General features: G+C 38.1%; 1 protein-coding gene across 4 annotated transcripts; it reads left to right on the plus strand.

Annotated features, from left to right (window-relative positions):
- Nucleotides 1-85: 85 nt before the first annotated feature.
- Nucleotides 86-25,951, plus strand: Cnr1 (cannabinoid receptor 1). 4 transcript variants are annotated; one of them, XM_004860223.4, is made up of 3 exons: nucleotides 802-1,397; nucleotides 15,633-15,708; nucleotides 20,565-25,951. In XM_004860223.4, the coding sequence occupies exon 3, from the start codon at nucleotides 20,627-20,629 to the stop codon at nucleotides 22,043-22,045; it is 1,419 nt and encodes a 472-aa protein (XP_004860280.1). In that variant the 5' UTR covers nucleotides 802-1,397; nucleotides 15,633-15,708; nucleotides 20,565-20,626; the 3' UTR covers nucleotides 22,046-25,951. The 4 variants fall into 4 exon arrangements, with proteins under 4 accessions (XP_004860283.1, XP_004860280.1, XP_004860281.1 ...); XM_021240748.2 differs by lacking the exon at nucleotides 802-1,397 and adding an exon at nucleotides 20,122-20,237; XM_004860226.4 differs by lacking the exons at nucleotides 802-1,397; nucleotides 15,633-15,708 and adding an exon at nucleotides 86-181.
- Nucleotides 25,952-27,071: the final 1,120 nt, after the last annotated feature.

The raw sequence follows: 27,071 nt of genomic DNA on the forward strand, positions 1-27,071 counted from the left end.
GGGCGTGCGGGCAGGGCGGCGCGGAGGCAGCCTCCTACGGAACCCAACTGTTTGCAGCCGGAGACTGGAGGGTGGGACGAGCTCGAGTGGTCGCGCAGGGCGGGGGCGGCGGGGCTACACGAGGAGCCCAGCCTGGAGCCGGGCGGAGCCCCGAAGGCGGAGGACAGGTGGCCGTAGCCAGGTAGCAAGAGGCTGGGGGCTGCGCGGCGCGGTCCCAGGGATTCGCTCGCCCCTGGGCCTGGTCCTCTGTTGCCCGTCGCGGGGGCGGCCTGGAGTAAAGGAAGGGGCGCCAGGCCGCACCCCGAGGCCCGGCGTGTCTGGGGTTCTCCCCTTTTGCTCCCCTTCCCCTTCCGGCTCAGACTGCTGCCCCAGACGTGACCTCCGCGCAAGGTGTTGGTGCTGCGCGCAGCTCGGGCGCGCGTGATTAATGGCCCTAGGGTCGGGGGCGGCGCAGACTCGAGCCCCCTTTTGGCCCTGCCAGGGTGTGAGGGTATCCGGGAGCAGAGCGGGGTCATGGCCGCGGGGTCCCCCGGGAGCGCTGCGACAGCGGAGGACGAGGAGGAGGAGGACGAGAAGTAGATGGTGCGGGGCGGAGAGGCTCGTCCCCTCTGGCCCCAGGACCAGCGCCGCGGCGGGCGCCCGCAGCAGCAAAGTTTGGAGTCCAGGGCGACGCGCGCCAGTCCCTCCCCGCGCAGGTCCCTCGGAGGAGTCTGTGCCGCCGCCGCTGCCAGGGCAGGACAAAGGCTCATTAACACGTGATGGGACCACGCTTCATAAATGGGACTGGAGCGAGAGGGAGCCAGAGACAGCGCGAGCAGAGAGAGAGAGGCAGGGACCGCGCGAGCCGGGCGAGGCGACAGACGCCCAGGCTGGCGGAGACCTGCGGCCCCTGGGTGGCCAGGCGGGGCGAGCGGGAGGCCCCAGTGCAGAGCCCCGGGAAGGGGCGAGGCTCGCCAGCGTCCGGGGCGCACGGGGCGCCAGTCCTCGTCGCTGTCGCGGGTGGGCGCTGGAGGCAGGGACGCCAGCGGGCGGACCGACTGACTTATTGACCGACCGCCGGAGGCACACCCCGCTCCACCCCGCCCCGCCCCGCCCCGCCCCGCCCGCCCCGCCTCGCCTCTCCTCGCCTCGCCCGCGTCCCGCGCCGGCGACGCCTCCCCGCGTCCCCCCTGCTACACCCTCAGCTGCCCCTTCCTTCTGTACTTCTTTTCTGCCTCCGCCTCTTCTTGGCTCCCGCGGCACCGGTGCCTTCCCCTGGCCCAGGCGGGGCGCCTCGGCTCCCTGCAGAGCTCTCCGCAGAATCTGGGGGGACCTTTCGTTCTAGCGGAGAACCAGCCCCCGAGCTGGGCCAGAGGTGACAAGGGAGCTTCTGCCCCGAGGACCGGGGGATGCAAAGGGTAAGACCTGGCAGAGTTGCATTTGGAAATACTTTTTCTGCCTCCCGCCCCCTCGGGTACTGACCAGTGGGAACCCCAAGTGTCCTTCCTGGAGTTCTTACTCAGGTTAAACGAATCGTGCGTCGATGTTTACTTAGCTGTGTAGCCCCAGCCTGTTAACTGTTGCCTGTGCTACTTCTGGAGGTTTCTACCATTTACTATTTATTGAATGTGTGTGCCTGGCTGTCTGTATGCACTGACGTCTGTTTGTAGAAAATGTGTAATTGTGCATGTTTGAAAAACAGGTGCTCGAGTTGATGTTTAATGTCTATAAACCGTATCAGCAAGTAAGGCTTCCTAGAGAAATACATCAATCTCTACATCAAACCTAGAAACCGTTTAAAATAAAATATTAAATGTCATGTAAAGAAATGTATATCAAATAATAAACTTATGATATAGAAAAAGAAAGCTGCAGAAGCCACTTCTCTTAGAAGGAAAACAAATGTTCATAGTATTTAATACCTACATTTGAATACTGATAGAACCATTTAACTCAAAGCTAGCCATTAGGTGAATAAAGTTGATGTTGGAGTTTTAAAAGACATCTCTTGATAATACTCACAAATCACAAATGGATCACCTCTGGTATGCAAATGTTTGCTGTGATAGACAGGAAAAGCTGTGCTTTGGTCATTTGAAAGTTTAAAAGCAATGTGTATGTTTCTGATTTTAATAGATCATTTATCTCTTTAAGGTTTTAAATTGAATGGATGAGGAAAAATTTAGCAGTCTATTAATCATATTGTCTCTCATCTTTTTTATTTTCTTCCAAATAAGAACTAATCTTGGCTTTGTTTATTTCTTGGCACATTAAGCCTTCTTGAGCATTTAATCCAATAAGAGATTAGAGCAGATTTGCTGGCTTTAAAGGTGTTAAAGGATACCTCTATAGGTCACATAACTTCTCATTTTTATTAGTATGTTAATATCTTTTGAACAATTGTGCAAATGCAATTTCTTAGAAGAAACTCAGTGGACATTGAGTATCCGTGGGCTCACTACTGACATCAATCTATTTTGCAGAAAATCGAGAAGCTCAGAGCAGCCAACCTTTAAGGTTCCCATAGGACTTTATCTGATTTAAAGTGTTGCTTTTCTAATCCCACCCTCCTGTCAGTTTGTGAGGGAAGATACACTGTTTGATTTTTCTCTGTCCTTTTTTCCCTGGTACTTCTTTCCCCTCCCCCATGCTCTAACTCAGTTAAGAGCAGTTTTATAAAAATAAAAGGCCATGTATAGTTTCTTAAATGAGACAGATGATTTTCTGAGTATATCCATACATGAACAGAATATATGCATCTCCAGGATACTAAACACTGTGTGCTGAAGGCAGTTATTTGTAGTCACAATAGCAGTTCCTTTAGTTGGACAAGAGGCTTGATGTTGAACATGCTGTTTAAAAACTAATGCATTTTAGGTTATTAGGAAAACTTAATATAAGCAGACTCTTTTTGTTTCAAAGATGTCTCCCATTCCGGGCCAGGAGTGCTCTTAGCTGAGGTATGTATCAAGTCTAATGAAAAGAGGTCTCGTTGTGTTCCCAAGCCCACATGAGGGGAAAATAATGTCACATGGTGGAAATGTTCAGATTTGGCCTTTCAAAAATAAAAGTAATGCTTGGATTCTCCTTGTTAGGAAGACAAATTAGACATTTATACCCCTGAATTTTAATAGCATCTATCTATCTATCTATCTATCTATCTATCTATCTATCTATCTATCTATAAATAAGTGCTGTGATTAGAACCTTAATAATGGGTGACATTTAATTTAGTATATAAAGTTTTAAATTCAAGTGAAAATCAGATCTCACATTGTAGTAGTACTTGGCTTTGTTTGTAATCCACTGTTTTCTGTCTTTTTCTGTTACCCTTTTCCCAGTGGACTGTGTTCCTCTATGCCTTGCCTGTGAGATTGCTCTTCTCTAATAAGCTGCAGGATCAGTGTGTTCTTTTTGGCATTTCAAAATGTTAAAATAGTGAAATTGTTAAATGTTACCAAGACGGAGCTGCTAGGAATGAAATCTTCCAAAAGAACCACTATATTTGTGGCATATTACATTCTATTCCTAAAGCAAACTCTTTGAATCGATTTACCTATTTTCTGAAGAAGGAAGCAGCTCCATTGATTCCGTTGATAAGTGTTTAGTATGCAGTGTCAGCTTATTAATTACTAAGGCAAAGCCTGAGATATTCTTTCAAAACAACCACATGACATTCTTCTTTGCTTTGACTTAGAATTAACATTAACCACTAGGAAATTTAGACAGGCTCCGTCGTTGTCTTGCATATTAGTTTTTGAGATTAGAATTGGAATTGAAATACTTTGCTGTGTAAGAATAAACTGTTGTGACACAGAACTTCTAATAGCAGTTTAGAGTTCACCATGCTTACCAATGTTTCTTCCCAGAAAACACTTGGCCTAATAAGGAAAGCGATTATTTCCCATAACTAGCTATCCAGGGATGCTGTAAGAAAAAAAATAAGTACATAAAAAGTAACAAATTGAATTTAGAAATACGTAACAAGACATAATTAATAAAATAAGATTTGGTTGTAGCTTCTTGAATTTGGTTAGCAAGATGGAGCCTGTCCTTTAGGTTGTTGCCTGTTATTCTTGGGGTAATTATGTTAGCTCAGTTGCATAAAGAACACAGATGAGAGCTTGCATTCTCTGCTAAAAAGGATGCCATGTCTCCCCCAGTGTAAGTCTGTCTTTTCTATTTTTGTATTCATCATTTTCTAATTGAACTGACAAATAGAGTGAAACCAGCCTTTGGGTTTAAATTATTTATAATTTTGCTTTTGACTCTGAACCTAGACTCAACATTGTTTGAAAAACTGTGCTGGGGCCAGGTATACATATTGCATATCTGCATTTATAGAAATAGCCAGTTCTGCTGGGTTTTTTTCCATATTGACTAGAAGATTGATAGAGAATATAAAGAATAAGAGGAGATAAAAAATAACATGTATTTTATATAAAAATTTTAACTTCATGTTCCTCCTGCCCCAGAATATCCAGTTCTTTTCTAATCCTGTTCTCATAAAAATGTTAACTTTATATTGTAACTGCATGAGTGCTGTTTTTGCAGAGTTAGAGGCTCACCCCTTTACCACCAAATTACTGTTTCTTTGATAATCATTTAATTCACATATTTATATATTCTTAGATGAGATTGGATTTATCTTATAAAATAAATCAACTCATATTTTTCCAAAATATTTTCTGGACTGAAAGAAACTATAAATGTCATCCAGAATATTTCTACTATCAAATTGTATACTGAATAATTTGAAACAGCTGGATAAATAAGCACACATGAATAAATAAACTTTTCATAGATATAGATCATGACCAAACTAAAAATTTAAATATATTGTCTTTTAATATATTTGAACATATTATTCTGATTTTAAGTAAATGCTATAAATTTAGGAATATGTCTAAGTCCACAATATACAGATGGACACTGAAAGTGCAAAGCAAAAGGAAGTAGTCACCTTGAATCAAAACAAGGGTGTTCTTGTTTTCCAGGATAGGTAGAAACCCATTCCAGTCCCATGTGTTCTAAGAATCTTGCAAATATGTCAGGATGAGCATCACCACATTGGATTTTAATTTTATCACAAACATTGATAGGTTTAAGATAGCTGTTAACAATCTTGCTAATTTTTATTAGTTTTAGAAATTAAAACAGTAGTTGGAAGAAAATATAGATTATTACTATACCACAGAATGCATTATAAGATATATTTGTTTTATATATAACACATTATAATGCTATCACAAGGATTTTAAAACTGTAGGAAAGGGGGGGTAGAGGGTTGTTTTTAGCAATCTCCATTTATTCTTGTTACTACTCTTCAGTTGATGTTAAATGAACTTCTGCGTCAAACTTCCCCACATGGATAATAGGTATGTTTATGACATATCAAGAATAAGTCAAAACCATTCCATAAAGTAATCAGTGTAGTGTGATTACCTCTAATTCTTTTTTTTTTTTCTTGGTATTGGGGATTGAACTCGGGACCTTGCCCTTGCAAGGCAGGCGGTGGAACCACTGAGCTAAATCTCTGGCCCTCTAATTCTTAACATAAAATATTTATTGAAATCATTCCTAAATCATATTTCTTTACTGAATAGGGTGCCTAATAATGAAATAAAGTGCATTCCATTGTAATAGTTTTTCTAAAACAGTTAGTTGCATGTACAAATATATTACTGATTTCGTTTTATTGGTATTTTTCATATATTTGAAGTATTTATCATATAGATTACTAATGAATAATGCTTGGGTAGTCTCTAATTCACTTGAAGAGGATAATTCAATAATTTAGTGACCATGGAACTCTTGAGGTTTGTACTTAAGTTTCTATGGGTTTTTGAGGGAAGAACTGTTTATTTTCCAAAACTGACCAAATGGGCCGCCAGATTCATCACAGTTGTTCTGGGAATACTATGAATTCTGTTTTGGCCTTAGCTGGAGAAATTTTCACACCTGTATTTCAGTAAAGCTGTCAAAGTTTTGCTGTCTTTGTTTTGTTTTCTTTTGTTTTTGAGTAAGTGAGTTGAGACTGATTAGATAAGAATCATTGTTTTTTAGTCAACTCTTCAACCCATTATGCTACTAGATTATATTCTGTAATTTTTAGTAAGTGTCCTATAGTAGATTTTACATTTTTTGAAGGCATGAAGGGATCTAAGTTTCGTTTTTCTAACCCATATGGCAAATAATTTTTCCCTAAGACTACAGTATTGTGTTATTTAATGTCTTGGTTTTACATTCTTATTTGGATCTTAATTGTTTAGAGTTTCAATTCTTTGAAAAGAGGTTTGGTATCCTAGGCTTGACTCTGAACTCCCGTTATCAAGTTTGAATAGCATTTTTAATTTTTTTAACTTCAGAAGGTAAAGTGCAGTGTAGTTTCCTAAATTTGATAATGTAATATCTATTTTTTCCTACTAGCAAATTCCATGCTATTGCTTTTTAAAGAAAAGCAGAGGCACTTTTCAAAGATGTGCCAGGCAATCTGTTGTGGTGGTTTAATATACTGACAAATGCTTTCACAAACTGCATATGTCTATAGTATATTTAAATATAATTAAAATACAATATAATTAGGAAATCAAGTTTTCAAGGTTTATGTTTAAATGAGAGGCTCTCCCCCTTTCCTTCCTTATTTCTTCATCCTTTCTTTTAGATCACAACTTTAGAAAAGAACATTGGAATCAATATGAGTTCTGCAAGTTAAGTTTAAAAAGTGTTACATTCACGCTATTGATAAATTCTATTACTCTTTTAAAAATTTAAAATTTTCATTTTAAATAAATCTATGGATATTGGTACTAGATGATTTCATACCATTGATTTGTATAACAAGTAAATCAATATCATTTATCTCCAAAAATTATGTAGGCAGTATGGCTTTGTTGTTAAAGTTAAATTTATATCTTCTTTATAAAAGAGACTTACTTTCATGCTGCTATGATCAGAATATTTTGCTTTATTCCATGGTGGCTGATTAGAGGGACCAAATTTTCCACTCATTTTAATGCATTGCTATCAGAATTTTAAAATGTTTTATCTAGTTTTTGTACAAGTAATGAACAAGTATAGATATTTAGAGAAAAAGGAAAGTTAGACAATTGAACACATAGCTAAAGTAAGCAAAAGACTATCCAAAGAATTCTGTATCTCTGTATATGTGGGAATAAGACTGCACAATATACAAGTATGTTTGGAAATGATATCTAAATTCTTATACAAACAAAGGAAACATTTGAAAGATTTTAGTTCTAAACTAAGGTAAGTAAATCTGTGATCCATTTTATTTATGAAATAAAGAATATACAGTCTGCCTAATGTGATACATTTAAGTACTTTGAGACACATTTCTATATATTTATAACTTTTAAGTATTTTAAAAAGATACCAGCCAACTAAGAACAGTGTAAACTGTATAATTACCAGACTAATTCTGTAAGAATTTGCAGTGGCTCTGTATTGCTTCGTAATACTGCAAAATTTCCACTTTAGTTTGTCATTTTCTGGGTTCATGTCTGTGATATTTTTTGGTTTGGGGGTAAAGAACAACAGAAACATGTTTCTAGTTTTAAAAGCTAAGCTGAGATGTTAATTACTTTTACTCTTTTCCTGTTCTGTTATGCTCACCAATCATCAGTAATCATCTTCCCAGGGGTGTCGGAAGAAATAGCCTAGCAGTTCTATAAAGCTTTGCGGAGACTTTGTAAATAGAATCAGGAGGAAATCATGTAGAATTCCTTAATTTATGTGTTTGTATTACATCTCGAAGCCACTTTCCTTTACTGGACAAAATATATAACAATAAGTTTCCTGAAGAAGTTCAGAGAAGCTCTGACTTGTAGATGAAAAACCTCGAGAGGTTCCCTACTTCTTATCCTTATTTTCAGGCTACACTACACTCTTCTATTCCAGTCAAATAGAAATACCCTGGTTTTAAAGATCTGTAGGAGGCTACTTTACCATGAGCAGGCTTTCTTAGCAATCCATTTCAGTATTCTAAAAACTTCTACTCACAGAATATAATATTTTCTTTCTATCCAACCTCAATTCTTAAAGGCTAATTCTACTCTTACAATCTGTTTAGTCTTTCTCCTGGGTCTTCATAATCTTTGATGGTAGTTCTTAAACTTCAGAATGTGTTAGAATCTCCTGGAGTCCCTGTGAAAAACGTTGATATGCCCCAGTTCTAGCATTTCTGATTCCATGGGTCTGAGCTGGAGCCTGGGAAGGTGCATTTCTCATGTTTTCCCATGATAATGGTGCTGCCAGTTGGGAACCCACTTTTTGAGAGCCACTGACCTGTGCTAACCCTGCATGCACTTAACAACCACTATGTGACTTCTCGGTCTATTTTCTAAAATGTGCTCTAGAGTTTCCAGCCCATTTGCACTCACCTTATTTCTTAGTTCATTATTTTCATGTCACTCTTTCAGAATCTCAAAATTGTATCACACAACATAGGAAACATTAAACGAGTATAATAGAACAACCTCACTGTTTCAGTGGCATAAAAATTCTACACTTGCATCCAATTTGCATGCGTACTTCTAGATCACAATTATGTTTCCAAAGTATATTTTGTATTGCTACTGGAACCCAGTCCTTCCACAGTTGTGGGTGTATAATAATTTCCATCTTGAAAGCATATTTTCTACTTATGTCTTTCATTGTTAGTATACACTGAACATTTGCTAAACATTTCAGCTAAAGCAGGTGATACAAAAGAACCTAGATTTAAAAATAATATTTAAAGGAAAACCCTGGATTTAAAACAATAATAAAAACTTATTAAGTTTATCTCAGGAGAGATAGATGGGAAGAAAGTTGAATTAGACAGTAACTGTGTCCTTAATTTGTATGAATGTTTAAACCAGTATTCACTTTGCTTGTGAAATAGTCCATTTTAGTTCCCATAATAATAGAAAATAATTTTGTATAATTTTTCATCACAGAATTATGACCTGTGTTGGTAATTTCCTATTTGGAAATCAGAAAGTCAAATATTTCATGAAATGGAAATTAGTTGAGTTTGTTATTAGAATTGATTTTGGGCTCCTGAGAGCTCCCGTTACTTTTAGCATCTCTTAGCATAAACACATTTGTTTTCAGCACAACTACTTTTCTTTCCTCATTCTTAATTACTTTCTTGAGGCAAATTTTCAAATATTCACAATTAATTTTATCAATATACTAAATTTTTTCAATGCCCCTTTTCCTCAGAAAAGTAATTAAAAAGTTAGCTTTGTAGGCAGTCATAATAACACATTTTAACCCTCCATGACATATTTTCTTACTTATATTTTAATTAATTCAGTTGTAAAATTTATAAAATGTTATAGCAGGAGGAGAAGTTGCTCAACCAAAGTGAGAACTGTGTTCAGTGAATAGAATAACAAATTGATTCCTGAGGGCTTATAAAAGCCACTCCATCTAGTGGTTGAATTTTCACATAACTTTTCTTGAGTTGTTTTGAAAACACACTTGCAAATGGAGAAACCCATTTAGGAAAGATCAATGCACAGTATGCATTTGGGGGATGAAAAAGTCCATTGTAATAGTAACTTTATATATTGTCTTTAAAGGTCTGTCAACATTGTGTAGTTAGGATTCTTTCAAGGTTGTTCATGTCACAAAGATCTCTTTATATGTCACTATATAATAGTATAATAAATAGCTATATAATAGCTAATTGTCATGGTTCATAGTGTATACCCAGAGTGAACAAAGATCAGAATGAAAAGTAAATAGCTGATCTTTGCCTACAACTTCTACTTCTCATCAATATGACCTGTATTTGGTATCAATAGAAAAGATAGCTGGGGTAAATCATTGTTGATACATATAATTTTTGACATTTAGGCACTGTTTCAGATGAATGTTTGTATGAGACCAACACTCAGTTTTAATAATTATCTGGCTTTATTTCAAGGAAATCTATCTGCACTTAAAAGCCATCCTGTTAAATTGGATCTGCCATGTTGCTGACACATGTCAATATTCATTTAGTAAAAGAATACTTACTAAGTGCCAAACAGATGTCCTACAGGGCCCATAAGATGGGACCCAGTTCTCAAAGTGGTCATGGTCTAGAGCAGTGATGGCAAACCTTTTAGAGCTTTCAGTGATACAAACAGCCCACTGTGGCATGTGTGCTCTGGGTTTGCCACCACTGATCCAGAGGGTTTAGACATAAGAGAAACTGCTATAGATGGCTCATTATTGCCCATTACCTCTCTGGGGGAAAATCCTCACAGCGTCATACTCTGATGATTAAAATACTCCTGTAACAAGTTTTCATATTCTCTTCTTTCATCTACGGGAGACGTAAACAGATGTGTGGACTTTATTTGAAGGGGTAAAATGGAATAAAGAATCATTTCCCATGCATATATTTACCCAACCCATATCTATTAACAGAGATTTGAAATATGTAAGTACTTCAGGAAGAATATATCACAGAAATGTTCATGGCTTCAAATATAATACCTAGTGCTAGGCACAGAGGTCATGCTTAGTAAAAAATGTGTTAAATACAACATCTGGAAACCTATAATTCTCTATCAGCAGTGTTGCTGTGGTAGCACAGCTTTGTACCCATTGGGTACTGGGAGTCTTAGCACTCATGTGTTAGTGTTCAGTTAAGCTTTATATAGCTTATCTACTTTGGTTCCAAGTCAGAATTGATCACAAAGAATTTTTTCCACTCGTGATGGGAACTTGGGTGATGAATGAATTTTAATTTCTCCATGCAGGGAATGGAAGTTTCAGGCTTTTGTTTATTAACAGCCATTCTGTCTCATTCTGACCTAAAGAAGGTGCTCTCTTCATGTCTCACTGGTGTTGTGGAAAGGTGTTATTACCACCTATGATTCCTGTAATTGTCTAGTGAAGCAAAGAGCAAAATGAAAAACACCTTTCCCAATTTTAAAAAAGTGGCAAAATTAACTTAGATTTCATTCATTTGCCAACAACTACTGCAAATAAGGAGCTAATCCAGACTTACAACTTAAGAGTTTACTTAATTGTCATACTTTGTCCCTAAACACCATGGGGCAAAGATTCTTTGCAGGTTCTATGGGCAACATTTTTGCTATCAATGAATCATCCTTTCAGATTTTAGTTGTTCACCATTATCACGTACTGTTTATGACCTCCTTTTCCCAAAACTAACCCTTTGTGCTCCCTAGAAATGAAAGAAAGGTGTCTTATTAACAATCTTTCCTGGACCTCAAGGTGACAAGCAGAGGCTGAATTATCCATACCTGTAATGAAGTTCCAGCTCTGCCCCTGTAGTTGGATACCTTAGGCAAAGCATTTTTACCCTTGTAAGCCTTTAACTTTCTTGTGTGCAGAATGAAGATTGTAATAACAGCTACTTCATATAAATAGTATTAAAGAAAATAATGTATACACTTAGCACAATGCCCATAACATAAACATTCAGGTGTTTCTTAGATGAAAATATTTGGAAATTGAGATTTTCTTTAGTGTACATTTTTTAATCCACATCTCAGATTTCAAGCTGGAGAAACAAGTCCTGGCTTTTAGTTAGATTTAATTTGGGTGCTTATAGATTCAAAGTGAAAATACATTTTTCAATGGATGAAGGGAGAAGAAACTGAAAGTTATGTCACACGATTAGACATCATGTAGCATACTGTTACCTGTTGTAGAGTTCTTGGTAATGAACTGTAAAAAGAAGAACCTGTGTACTTGGCGCTACATATTTTATGGGCCAGAATAAAATATTGATTTCTACTTTTAATGAAATCTTGTATGCAAAATAAAGATCATCTTATAGATTATTGTATATATGATCATGCCTTTCATTGAATGAAAACTCTGCATGTTTTTGGTTGGGGAATGTTGTGATAATTACTGTTTTACAGACTATGTGGCAAAGCTGTCTCTCTCAAGGAAAAGGTCAAGGTGTTTAGTAGGAGGAAACATCTAAATAGCAGAGCAAAATTAAATGGTAGATGAAATTTGTTATAAAAGTCACCAAATCATTTAACTTGTATTATTAACTCACTTTTTCTTATAAAATCATCACAAAATAGTGCCTAAGCCCGTGTAATTTCAAGGCATTAATTTCTTGAGCTCTGAAATTAAGTTTTAACAAACCTTTAAATCAGTGATGGTAAGCCTTTTAGACTTTTAATGATACAAACAGCCTATTGTGGCATGTGTGCCATAGGTTCACCACCGTTGCTTTAAATTTTGACTAATAAGGCATATTTTACATTAAATTTGAAAATAAAAGCCACGTGTTGTGGCACATGCCTATAATCCCAGCACCGGGAGGGTGAGGTAGGAGGATTGCCTCGAGTTTGAGGCCAGCCTGGACTACACAGTGAGTTCAAGGTCAGCCTGAACTGTATAGTGAGACCCTGACTCAAAAAAAAAAAAGAAAAAGAAAATAAATATAGCCTTGCAAATGTTTTCATGTCTTTAGTTCCTATTAGTTGGTATATTTTTATGGAAAATAAAGCACAGACCTAACCAAACAGCACATTTAATAACAACTTCCATTTTTTATTACAAAATATATGAACAGCTGAAGCTTTGAGAGCCAACCAAGCATTACAAGAATAATGAAATTTTCTTTCATATATAGGAAAAGGAGCTGACATTAATACGAGGAAGAAGTATTATGTATTTTGCCTGAATTATCAGAATAATTAAGTCAATACTTTATTTTACTTTGCTGTAGAAGATGATAGAAAAAATACTCACTGCTCATTCAGCTGACACAGAAGCATCATTTAGCATGTTATGTCAGTCCATGAGACTGGCCATGTCTATTGTGGACAAGACTTGGACATAATGTAGTTACAAGAATCAACTAAAATTTTTCCTACTAACTTTAGAGAAATACATTAGCAAGGTATTTTTCTTGATCAAATTAGTGGGAACCAGATTTGTTCCCAGAAATGAATGGAAAATAACAAATGTATCCAGTGAGACCTTCATTCTCTTGAGCCCTTTACAAAGATGTTAGGAGGCAGTCAAGCAGAATATGGAATCAAAAATGAAGGGAAAACAGCAGGGTAAAGCAAGAACCTGGAACTCCTCATTTGGTATCCAAGACCCCTGTCAGTACAGACAACATGAGCTTGGCATTGTCTTCTTAAAGCATTCATAAACTTAAAATATTAAAGGAGTATGGTGGGCCACTATAAACCTGTATTAAGAAGCACTAGTTCTTCTGATACTTCTAGAAGGTTTTCTGCTTTCTTAGACATAACATTCTGCAGATAGTAAATACCAGCCTACTACCTGTTTCCCCGGAGATGCTACGTGGGCTAGAACCATAATGGTTTGACTCCAGATGCAGCAGAGATAAAGTCCTAAATATTAAAATGTCCCTGTCAAATAAAGAAGGTCTTCAATAGGACAGTGAAAACTACAATAACTACTGTAAATTAAAGTGATGTAGAAATAGCTCTATTTGAAGTCTTGTTTTTAGGGCTTACTCCATGTTCAGCCTAATAAAAAATATGAATATTTTATACTCTTAATGGTTATAGAAATAAAAATTTATAATCTGGAAAAATATTTTTAAAGTCTATGCTATTGTCATACCCAGAAAATTCCTTTGATGGTATCACAGCCTGCTACTTGATAATATGCATTTTTTGAAGGAGGGAGGCATGACTATATAGAAATGGACAAAAAGATCAGGTAATGTTATTTGAAAACTGAAAGGCTTTTTCTACAATAATAGATTTAATACATGGAAATATTTTATTACTACTATAAAGCCATGATTTATAGCTTAAATTGTTAGAGTATTGGTTATATTTTAAAAAGCATAATTCTAAAAAAATCTTAAATGTCATCTAATCATTCTTTTACCATAATTGTAATAAAAAACTAACTGCTTCTTTAATAGGTGCATCTACACATCTTGCTACAAATTTCCAATTATGATTTCCCCAGTAGCAAACAAAAACAAAATTAATGGCAGCTACGTCTCCCAAAGCCTAAGTATATTACTAATGAACTCTCAAAGAAAACTCTCAATGCAAAAAATAATAAGGTGAAAATTACCATAATAATCTAAATGTAGAAATAAAGGAAAGAATTACTAAAATACAGAGAATAGTTTTCCTGCCATGAACCCATTAACTGCTAAAATAGCCTGTGCACAGTGGTGTTTTGACATTACTAAGATACTTGAGCGACACAAAATCTGTGTTTTTAAAAACTGTGTTCTTTAATTAAAGTTGGCTTGTATTGGACAGAAAGTACTCTATACCTCATAACTATACCATACCCTGGCTTAGATTTTTAACAAGCTGGTTTATTGTAATGAAAGTGCTTGATTGCATTAAAATGGGAAATTGTGTCACATATGTGGTGATCTTACTATGGAGTAAATCACAGGACACATGTTTTGTGCTACTGAAATAAGGTCTGTGATCATTTGTCTTCACTACAAAAGTTCCATAGCTATACCAAATACTGACTAAAATTTTAATTCTTGGGGCCATGCCAGTAGGCAGATTTACCTAGATGGGCTGGGATAGGAAATAATGATTTAGTAGGAAGTAGTGTTAATTGCTATTGGCAAAATGCCTATATTTACAATTTTAAGAGCCTGGAAGATTTGAATATAAGATGCAAAATGGCTTTAATATAGTTACTATTAATCCTTAACACAGCGCATAAAGCCTAACACAGAGACTTTAGAATCTGAGAAACATGAATTCATCTGCAAACTCTTTGTGTTCTGGGTAATTTACTTAGAATCTGGCCTCTATTTCATCTGTGAAATGGACCTTATAAATAAGCACCTGGTAAAGTTACTACTGACAGTTTAATAATAAGATAAACGGAAAGTTTCTCAATTCCTGAATATAATACACATTCAGTGAACACCCCCCATATATTCATATTTTATTTGCTTCGTGGTTTAAATGCTGAGACAAAAAATAAGCAGCCTATTATCTAATTAAGGTAATGTATATTCTTGAGATATAATTAGTACATGTTATAATATTTAATATATCTTACATACTGAAGTATAATTGGCATATAATATATGGCAAAGAGCCATTAATACTAACTAAAATGATAATTAATATTTATTGAAGACTTTTATGCCATGCACTATGCTAAGTGCTTTCCATGCATTTTCATTTAATCTTCAGGACAATTTTGTGATTTAAGTGTTATCATCATCATCATCATCATCATCATCATCAAAGAATAACTGCTTGTTCAAGTACAGTCTGACACTAATCTGGTCTGCTGACTCCTAATGCAAGGTTCTCTCCACTGGCTAGTGCTTTGGCTGATTGGAATCAGTAAAGGAAACAGAGATGTAGTCATATGCCTGTCTTAGCTTAGAGAGATACAGTAGTGTATCATAAAGGTTAAGGACAGGAGCTCTACACCTGTACTGACCAATGTAGTAGATACTGGTCTTACTAATTGGGTTAACATTGGGCTAAGAACCAGCTCTATCATCTATTAGATACACTAATAGAAAATTACTTACCCTATTTGTGCTTTTCATGTAAAAATGGGGATAATAACGGCACCCCATAGGGCCATTGTAAGAATAACCAAATTGATACATGTAAATGGTTCAGAATGCCTCCTGCCCATAATAAACTCTCTCTATATATCCTTACAAGGAGAAAATCAGCAAGACTTAAGTGGTACACCTGATTGTAGAGTCCTAGAAGGAGGAGGCATCACAGTAAGTCCAAGGTAAGCGCTTAAATGACTAGAAAGATTACTCACAATACCATAAGAAATGTGAAAAATGGTAGGTGGAGTTCATTTATTGTAGCATTATTCTTAAAAACAAATGAAGATAAACACCTCAAACTTCCCATGAATAGAAGCTGGTCACAATCATCTAACAGATCCTTAGGGCAGCTGCTAAATGAGGAGGGATGCTTTGTATACTAATACAGCATTGTCTAAATTGCGTACTTTCTAAGTGGAAAGCCAGGTGTGGAACAGTATGTATAGTATGTTACTGTTTTCTAAAAAGAAAGTAAAGAGGTGGGGAAATATATACAGATACATTTGCTTGACTAAGTATGGAATTTCTCTAGAAGGAGTAATAAACTTCTTATCTCTGAGAAAACTGTGTCTAAAATACAAGGATGAGGGATTGAATTTTCACTGTATTTCCATCTTTACCTTTTGAATGTTGAATCCCTTATATCTAGTATAATTATATAAAATGAAAATTTTAAAATGAGTCCCTACCTGGGATGTATGAAGAATTAGTCACTCCAGGGAAGATGAATTAAAGGTAGAGGCCCTGGCAGTGCTCCGGGAACTACATGATTTTATTAGGTTCAGATGAACATTTCCATGGGCCCCTTAGCTCCCTCCTCTCCTACTTCCAGGCTGGTAAACCACTAAGAAACAAAAGACAGCATTGTGTTTGAAAACTACACTCTCATTATAGAAATAAATATGCAAACACATGATGTGTGTTTAAACACATGACAGAGGGATGAATTAGAGGAACTAGAACTGCTGGCAAGAGCTGTTCAGGAAGTTCTCAAGGACGTAGCGTTGACACAGACCTGGAAAGACAGTTGTTTTGTTTCGTTTTGCTGTTTGAGACAGGGCCTCACTATGTAGTTCAGGCTGGTCTTGAACTCACTATGGTCTGTAGTCCAAGCTGTCTTCAAACTCACAGTGATCCTCCTGTCTTAGCCTTCCCAGTGCTGGGAATGGAAAGATAAATTTAACAGGGAATGAGTGTTCAGAGGAAGGGACAAGCGGGTAAGAGGATGGTGCAGAAGTGATGGTATATTTAAAGAGCAGGAGGTCCTCTCCTGGGGCCAGGAAGCTGTGTAAGTATGGATTTGAGGAATTGCCAGGATCACGTAGGGAACCACATTCAAACACACGGTGGCTTCTGTGTCCCTTTGTGGATGAAGGCTTTTGTATATGAATAGAGTTAACAAACAAGTTTACAGTGAACAAGCAGAGTTGACCTGAGAAACAGCCCAGTGCTGGGGCATGTGAGGTGTGTTTTTGAGAGCCTGTTTGCAGGTTCTAGCAGGGGAGCACAGCTATTCATATACCTTTTATTGAGGAAATGGTCCTTCGCTATTGGGGTGGTTGTCCTCTGACCAGCTGTGTAGCTCTGAGAGGGACACACATGGAGCAGTGAGAGAGGAAGAGGACACCCTCCTAGCCAGCCAGATCAGCCAAATCAACCCTGGTGATCAATGGGGTGATAGATGTCGCAGCCAGATTGCCCTCACATCCAGCAGGGCATGTTCTTGAAGATATGAGAATGTGAGAGACAGTTTAATAGCTCAAGGATATTTGAGAGCTAGTTGGAACCAGACTGAGGTTAAGGACTCAGGAGAGATGTTTGGTGAAGGAACCAGACAGCCCTGGTCAGCCAGCTTTCTGTTGGCCTTTGGTTCTTTATTTTTATAGCCCTCAGAAACTAGTTTTACACCTGGCCAAAGCCACTAACTAGACTCTAACCACACTGGGTGCCTCTTCGGTCTGTACCAGGCACTCTTGCCTCTGGGCAGGTAGTTGGCTACTCCCACGTACCTTGTTCTATAATAATGCAGGGACTGCATGCAAAACTGGCTCCAAAACCCAGACTGGAGACAAGCTCAGTTTCCTGAGTGATGACAAGAGTTAACCAATAGAGAGTTCAGGGTACTTAGCCAGGCATTCCCACCATGCTGCAGTCAAATCAGACTGCACTGATTACACACAGGGCTACAGGACCATGGAAGGGCTGAGGGAGCCTTTTGGCTTACTTGTCACCTGTGCTGAGGGCTTGCTCTGTTCACTGTTTAGTATGATGGGGCCAGTATTTTCTTGGCCTCTCTCTGGACATAGTTGCCTCTGTCATACAGCTCATTCTTGAGTACTTAGTCTAGGTAAGTATGTAGGCAGCCTCATTTAGAATGCTAATAACCTTACCTGTAGAGTGTTTTTATAGCACAAATGGATTGAGCAGCTCCTTGGGCTAGAAACCTTGATTCAAGTAACATGATTCCTTATTTCTCATGTTTGCAAGAGTGCCTCCCCCAACCTTGGGTAGAAAAGAACTGTTTTGGAGATATATATATATATCATATATATAGAAATATATATTTTCTTCAAACTTATTTATGCCCCCCTACATCCCAGGAGTTATACTAAATGCTAGGAGTTAAATACTAAGATAAATAAGGTCCCCAATAAGGTCCTTTCTGGTAGGTGGGAGGAAGGGGCAGAACAGATGCAAACCCAGAGAAACACTGGAAAATTTAGTAAATCTTAGAACTCTATTTGAATTATTCTAGGAGTCCTAAAGAAGTTACTTCATTAAAACAGGAAAGAGGGGAGTTAGGGGACATAGTGCCATTGAACTGTTGGGGGAGTTAACCAGGCAGAGGGACAGAAAGAGTGTTTGGGCAGAATAGTGTAGGCACAGTGGGATCAAAGCCACTGAGCTGAGAAGCAATTGATTGCTGTGTTTGTTGGACTAGAGTCTATCTGGTACAGCCCAAGTGTGAGGCCGGGGTAGTAAGAAGAGACCTGGAGAGATAGTTCTTGGGAAGATTTTTCTAGGTCTTCATTCTTATAGGTGGAGGTGGGAAGTGGAGAGTTTTATGTTCTGGGCAAATGGCGTGTGGGGAGGATTAGGGACAAGAGAGTGAGGGTCAGAATCTGAAAGCTCAGCTTGACTGAAACACATAGCTTAGAGAGCAGGAGCCTGAAAGGGAAACTGTGTAAGAGTTCATGTTTCATCTTTAGGACAGAGAGGTTAAAACAAGAGAGTCACATACTGAGCCGTACATTTGTGAAGATATGCCAACGGCTCTGAATAGTGATCAAAAGGACAAGGACTAGAGAAGGGCAGGAAAGCTGGTCAGAAAGCAAGTGTCCTAATTTGATGAGCAGTGATGTTGCTTGGACTTGGAGGTGGCAAAATGTCAGGTGATAGGCCACAGTTAGTCATTTGTGCCTATTCTAATTTACTATTTTTTAAAACATCGTGACACTTAGTAATTACTGTAAAAATCCTTTCTTTGACTCTGGGTCTTGTCCCCATCCATGTGAGTCCTACACATTTCTTGGTATTACCATCCTTTCCTTGGGGAAGGCTCCTTCACCTGGACTGGGTGCTCCAAGGTATCTTGTGGTCCCCAAGTGTAGCTCATACCACACCATGCCTGCTCATAATTAATGAGCCAGTTGTGTGTCTCCTCTGCTAAACTTTATACTTCCTAGCAACAGGGATTCCTTCTTGATGCTGTCAAGACACTGGTATCTAATGCATTAGTGCTTGGTACATAGGAGGTGCTCCATAATTTGTCAAATGTATAATATATTAATAAATGAATTATTCAGATACTTTGGATCTATATATTTTAGCAAGAAAACCCAGGATTTTTTATTTGTTTCAAGATGTTGGCAGTCTGCTCCACTCCCTGCAGTATAGTATGTTATGTTTAGAAACAACAAATGACAATAAAATATTGGCTTTTATAATTACTTTAACTAGTATAGGTCTATCAGTCTGTACTTACAATGTTTTTATAAGCTAAAGAGATGACTAGCCTGCTGAAGTAGCACATGCCTGTATCTAGCTACTCAGTAGCCTGAGGCAAGAAGATCACAAGTTTGAGGGCAGCTTGGGCAACTTAGCAAAAAAGAAAATGAGATGAACAGCTACTTTTTAAACAAACATTCATAAACGGTGAGATCAGTTCTCTGGCTGTTGATTTTGAAACAATGCCAAATTGCTTAGCTTAGAGTTGAAAAACCCTTGAAATTTGGCTCCCTCCTCTGAGTTATCCTGATTTCCAGTGCCATCTACTCGGAAAGGCTTAGGAACCATCAGGTCTGTCTCCTGTCCTCTGTTACGCTTGTGTCACTGGTATGCTTGTGCTATAACAAATACTGTCAGAAGGTATCCTCCATTATTACTCTTCCTGTTGTTAAAGATCTTGGTCTTCCACAGCTTGGTCCAAACCTCCTCTTCCCTGGGTGAGAAAACTTGCTCCTGGGTAGAACAGATCATCCCATGCTTTGAGCTGCATCTGGTTCTCAGCATTCTCCTTCTTTATAGTTAGTACACAAACTCCACAGCTCAACTCTTATTCTACACTCTACTATTCTTTGGTTGTCTCATAGGTTTAGACTTACCTGTCTGATGAGGTAGCCTTCCAGAAGAGAGATCATGGGATACATGGTTGCCTTCCCCAGCCCCATCAATTCAGGATGGTGTGTGTGGTGGCAGAAGCCAAGTGGTAAATACTCCCTGTGAAGTGCATGTTGCTTGTCCTGTTTGACCCTCGGCGTTCATTCAGGACTGTTGCAGTCACTCCAATCCAAAGAGTTTAAGTAATGAAAGTCATTTGTCTCTGGTGGGTGCCATTCCATCCCCTGTCTTTGGAGGACTCTCTTCTAACTTAGTGACTGACTAATTATGTTGACTGAATCTGTAAGGAGTTGACCTGTGTTGAGAAACAGGAACGGAATACCATGATGTTGTTTTTTTATAATGTTTACAGTGTTTATTTTCATTATCCTCCTGTTTTTTCACCATTCAGCTTATCTGTTTTCCCTCCTGTTAGGACTCCCTCCTGCCATCTCTTTCTCAGTTATTTTGAATCTGACCTAATTGAAGACTGAGGTTATGAAGTCGATCCTAGATGGCCTTGCAGACACCACCTTCCGAACCATCACCACAGACCTCCTCTATGTGGGCTCAAATGACATCCAGTATGAAGACATCAAAGGCGACATGGCATCCAAATTAGGGTACTTGCCACAGAAATTTCCTTTAACTTCCTATAGGGGCAGTCCCTTCCAAGAAAAGATGACTGCAGGAGAAAATGCCCAGTTGGTCCCGGCAGACCCAGGGAACCTTACAGAATTCTACAACAAGTCTCTGTCATCCTACAAGGAGAACGATGAGAACATCCAGTGTGGGGAGAACTTCATGGATATGGAGTGCTTCATGATCCTGAACCCCAGCCAGCAGCTGGCCATCGCTGTGCTTTCACTCACACTGGGCACTTTCACAGTTCTGGAGAACCTGCTGGTCCTCTGCGTCATCCTCCACTCCCGCAGCCTCCGATGCAGGCCTTCCTACCACTTCATCGGCAGCCTGGCAGTGGCAGATCTCCTAGGGAGTGTCATTTTTGTCTATAGTTTCGTTGACTTCCACGTGTTCCACCGCAAAGATAGTCCCAATGTGTTTCTGTTCAAACTGGGTGGGGTCACAGCTTCCTTCACAGCCTCTGTGGGCAGCCTGTTCCTCACAGCCATTGACAGGTACATATCTATACACAGGCCCCTGGCCTACAAGAGGATCGTTACTAGGCCCAAGGCTGTCGTGGCCTTTTGCTTGATGTGGACCATAGCTATTGTAATTGCCGTGCTGCCTCTCCTGGGCTGGAACTGCAAGAAACTGCAGTCTGTCTGCTCAGATATTTTCCCGCTCATTGACGAAACCTATCTGATGTTCTGGATTGGGGTCACCAGCGTCCTGCTGTTGTTCATCGTGTATGCGTATATGTACATTCTCTGGAAGGCTCACAGCCACGCCGTCCGCATGATTCAGCGTGGAACTCAGAAGAGCATCATCATCCACACATCGGAGGATGGCAAGGTACAGGTGACCCGGCCGGACCAAGCCCGCATGGACATTAGGCTGGCCAAGACCCTGGTCCTGATCCTGGTGGTCCTGATCATCTGCTGGGGCCCTCTGCTTGCAATCATGGTATATGATGTTTTTGGGAAGATGAACAAGCTCATTAAGACGGTGTTTGCCTTCTGCAGTATGCTCTGCCTGCTGAACTCCACCGTGAACCCCATCATCTATGCTCTGAGGAGCAAGGACCTGAGACATGCTTTCCGGAGCATGTTCCCCTCGTGTGAAGGCACTGCGCAGCCTCTGGATAACAGCATGGGGGACTCAGACTGCCTGCACAAGCATGCAAACAACACAGCCAGTGTTCACAGGGCTGCGGAAAGCTGCATCAAAAGCACAGTCAAGATTGCCAAGGTGACCATGTCTGTATCCACAGACACGTCTGCCGAGGCTCTGTGAGCCTGATGCCTCCCTGGAAGCACAGGAAAAGAAATTCATTTTTTTTTAAGCTCAAAATCTAGAAGAGTCTGTCGTCTCATCGGTTATATTTTTTTAAGTTTACCATGCTCAGTGAAAAGGTGATTGTCACCATGATCATTTATCAGTTCACTGACATTTCAATCGTTTAGGTACTCAAACTCCATTCTCCAGGGGTTTACAGGGAAGAAAGCTTGCTGCTTAAGTGACTGGATAGTTCTTCAGAGTCTCAGTGAAATAGGAGGGAAACCTTTGGCTACACAATTTGAAGTCCAAGTACCCATAGAAAAATGCCATCAAATGAGTAATGCCTTTGTAATCACAACTTTCATTCTTATGTGACATGTATTTGTCCATAGTATCAGAGATGTCCATTTTTACAACAGTTATAGTACTAAACTAGAGTACTAGAAATATTTTGTAAAATGTATTGTGTCCTGTGAGTTGTGTATCAGTGTTTACTATGTGTTACTTACATTTGTCTGGTTTAGCAAAACTGAAAGGTAGACTTTTATGGGAACAATGGAACACAGCAGTGGATATATGCCAGTGAGACCACTTTTTAAAAATATTGTCCATGATATTTTAGAAACCTTAATATTTCTTCAAATATCTCCATCTTAATTTGACACTGAAATAACTATAAAGGTTTATTTTTCTGATAAAACAACAAGAAGAATTTGAAGACTATCAAAGTATTGAGCAGAATTCATTGACACTTAAACATTTGTTAAGCCCTTTATTTTCATAAGAGGACATTTATCATCTTCTGCACCATAGCTGTTCTATTGGGTAATGGATTGTAATCAGAATGGAAACGAGAAAGCATATTGACTTTTTTAGGCTGACATCTCTGACTTTCTTTAGTCGCTAGCTATTACTGGACCTCTTAAAACAGCATGTGTCAATCTTAATGTATATTGTTATCACTGTGCAGTTGCTGTTTTTCTTGAAGAGTATTGCATTCTTATATTCCAGGTTTAAGTAGATTTCATGCCTGGTGGCCAAACAACAGTTCTCATTTTTTTAATTGAAAAAAGTATTGTCTCGATCAGTAAAGTTATATTGTGTGTGAGTGTGAATATAAATGTGTATATGTGTATGTTTTCTATCTTGTAACTGTTACTGCAATGTCATAAAGAAAACTGTGACCAAGTGTAAACTGTACTACTTGCTGCACACTTGCACATGAATGCAGTTTCTAAAATTGAGTTCTTCCAGAAGTCTTGTTGACAAAAATTCTGATTATAAAGCATTGTCCCCTTTAAGAGATTGGGCCAAGTATTAATACATTAGCCTTTAGGTATTACATAAGACCAGTGTTTAGTAAGGAATAATCAATGGCAGTCATTCAAGTAAACATTTGTATTTATAGTGTTGTGGAAAAATAAGAGTGTTTTGGTTTCTGAGCACCTAGTGTCCATCAAGTTTATGGAGAAGTAAATCACTAAAGGAAAATAGTTTAAAAAACCCCAAACAGTAGCATTTTTCAATTGCCTATGTAGGTAGCATGATCCCAGTTTTAGTAACATTATACACACCATGCTGAAACAGGACTACCACGTCTACATCATGTGGCTGAGGAGGCTGAATCAAGAAGTGAGTGATACAGGTAACAAAGAGCTGGCACGGCACACTTGGGATGTGTGAGCTGTGCTTTGTTCAGATGCCCTTCATAAGGACGAAGATGGCTTTCTTTCTTTGGATGCCACAGTCTCACATTCCTTAATGGTATCATAAGTGCTCTGAATTAGGCCCCTTTTCAGTAGGGAAGGAAGTGCTTAAGGAGCCACTTGACCCTGTCAAATTTCACTTACAAACAATCTTTCCTCCTTATACTGATAAAGAGTGGGTCCTATAGGGTCCTGGGGCCGCATATCATGAAAAGAAGTGCAAAGCTAGCATCTATCTTGTCATTTTTTGCTCTGGTGATACCCAAGCAGTCTGATGGGGCAATTGATGGTCTAAGATGGAATGTTGTCTGTGGACCATGCTGGGATACAGTTAGAAACTGTCTGCTGGTTCTCTCACTTTACCTTTCTGTAATATGCGAATGAGGGCTCAGCATGCTGGAGAGTGAAAAAAATCTTTAGAAGGAGATAAGATTATTGACAAACAAAACTTGCCAGGTTCTAGTTTCCATTTAAGAATTGCCAGTCTTTTGTCTTGCATCATCCTGAATATTAATCCACATGTCTTCAAGTTCACCAGGCAGTACCAAATCTCTTCACACAACTGTGAAGACCTAATGGAGATGAAATTCTTACAGGTATAAAAAAATTCCAGGATTCATTTTTGAAACTGTATTTGTGTGAATGTCATGTAGGTTTAATAGTATATTATGCTTTTAAGACCTAAATCATATACAAAAATTAAGGGACAATGGGGCTGATAGCACTAAACTTGGTGCTTACTGATATTCTAAGAAATATCTGTGAAATATCATCATATATGTGTTAGCCACCTTCATTTAAAAACACTTAAAATTAGTTGGATTCATTTTGACACTTCCCATATCATTTCCTAATCCAAGTGACTAAAATGTTCTCTCCAGTGAATATACTCATTAGAATTACCATTCATTAGCATCATTCATTAACTAGTCCCTTAACTAGATCCATTAATTTAAATATTATTTAAATTTAAGTATTTATAGGCTCTGGCAACAGTTATCTTCTTTTTCTCTGAGGATGACATTTTTCCTGACCATGCATTCTGCCATCATTCATCTTCAGAAAGGGCCAAATTCCCAACCCACTCAATTTCTTTAGAGTAATGATTCAGACCTAGACTAACAGTTTCAATTAGACAAGTAAGGCTGCCTCCAAGAATCACTTATTTTCCATTACATATTGAATATGTGTAAGAGAAACATGATCTGGGAGACACTGCAGACATGCCTGCCACTGAGACGATTCTCAAGCCTCCCTGGTAGTTTGAGTCAAGTCTGTCTCTTATTAAATGTCAAGGAATTTTGTCTGCCTAAATTCACACTGCAGGAAACAGGCCCAACCACCAAATGAGAATCAGGCCCTGGATGAGTAGCACTCTAATTACTGCCCTGTTGATTATTTTTTGCCATTTCATATCCATAAAAGAGACTATCAATATCATGCACAAAATTAGATTTCTCACACTTTAACTGTATATTTGTATGATATTTTAAAATCTCCTAAATGCTGGGCAATGGCTATTCACAATTGTCTTGCACTGGCCTTCTGACGAAATGTTGACAATGCCTATTGTAATATAGATGAAACATTCTCTCTACTGATTTGGGTTGAATGTATGTAAATAGGTTTTTTAAAAGTCAGATGTTTAAGCAGTGGATTACCAATCAGAAATTTTCAGACAGGAGAGTTTCTTTACATTGCTGTGACATCCTAACAGCTCTCTTCATGTATACTTACTGGACCAGGCCTCCTGGGGATCAGAGTCACCCAGAAAGGAAACTTTTTCTTGTAATAATATGAATTAATATACCAGATTACCTAGATTCTTATTTCCAGTGTTTCAAGTGGAAAACATTACTCTTTACTGTATGTAGATCTAACATTATTACTTTTCCTCTTAGAAGAATATTGTATTGTTAGATGTTTGTTGAGCTGGTAACATCCTTGCAACAGCTGTAATATCTTTGTTAGTAATCTCTATAATACTTTGTATACAAGTACTGGTAAGATTGTTATTAAATGTAGCTTCAGTCATTAAATTACTAGAGCAAAGTAGTACTTCTGTAATATTTACAATGTATTAAGCTCACAGTATATTTATTTCGTTGGTGTAATTTAAGTGTTATTTATTCAAGAGAAAACATTTCATCATGTCTATTGTCCAAAGTTACCTGGAATCAAATAAAAATTCTAGATTATCATGAAGAACATAAAATGCCTTTGAATTCTTACTTCACAGTCTGATGGTAAAATACTTGGGACTTATAATCTAAAACATTGCTGAACAACTAATTTTTTCCTCAGAAGAGCATTTATGACTTTATTTGAAAATTAGAGACAGATTGGATTAATATATTTATTTTCAACATAGGAAAAACCATGCAGAAAGCCAGCAGTTATAAAATAAAGCAGAAATGGCTGGTACACCTTTTTCAAGTACTGTTATTTCACTAAATATTTTAATGATTTTGCAATACATTAAAAAAATTAGTCAGAATTGTAAATTAAATTGAGATTTAGCAGACATAAAATATACAATCTAAATAGTTTACAAACAGATATTCTGAACCACGTAAGAGACAAATGATTTTAAACATAGCTTGTAAAAACTCACATAATTTCTATTTGAAAAAAGAATAAGCTGTAGGGGAAGTGGGAGGGGAAGGGGAAAGGAAAGAAGGGAAAGGAAAAATTGTGAGAAAAGGAAAAAATGGAAACAAAGTCTTTGTAAATAGGAAAGGGTGGAGGGGATGAAGGGAGGACAGGGAATGGGGAAAAAATAAGAACCAAGATACATCATGTACAGGTACAAGAACCCAATGATAAATGTAAATGTATTGTATACCTAAAATGTACCAATAAAAGAATTTAAGGAAAAAAAAAAAGAATAAACTAATCCCAGTATTCAGGAGGCTGAGGCAGGAGGACTGCCACATGTTTCAGGCCAGCCTGAACTATATAGTGACTTCAAGGCCAGTCTGAATTACAGAGTGAGACCTTGTCTCAACCCCGCCAAATAATAATAATAATAATAATAATAATAATAATAATAATAATAATAATAAATTTTTAAAGCATTATAATGATCTTTAAATATTTGTCAAAATGTTTTCAGTCAATTTTGAAAAGGTTTTAAACTTTTCAAATAATGAATTGGTGAATTATCTGTTTTTTAATAACTAATCAAGATTTCCTATTCTCCCTCTTTTAAATACTGTAGCTAGCTACATAAGCTGGATACTTCTAATAAAAAGTAAACAACATGCATTCTTAGTTCTTAAATTTTATGCTAAGGCTTCCCAAGGGAAGATACATATTTCAACATTTTTATATTG

The sequence above is a fragment of the Heterocephalus glaber genome, unplaced genomic scaffold (genome assembly GCF_053883595.1).
Source record: "Heterocephalus glaber isolate CG9 unplaced genomic scaffold, H.glaber_assembly_v1.0 deba00001523, whole genome shotgun sequence".
In the NCBI taxonomy this organism is placed as follows: domain Eukaryota; kingdom Metazoa; phylum Chordata; class Mammalia; order Rodentia; family Bathyergidae; genus Heterocephalus; species Heterocephalus glaber.

Coding starts and splice junctions, on each gene's coding strand:
- Cnr1 (XM_004860226.4), top strand. CDS start 20,627: ATGAAGTCGATCCTAGATGGCCTTGCAGACACCACCTTCCGAACCATC.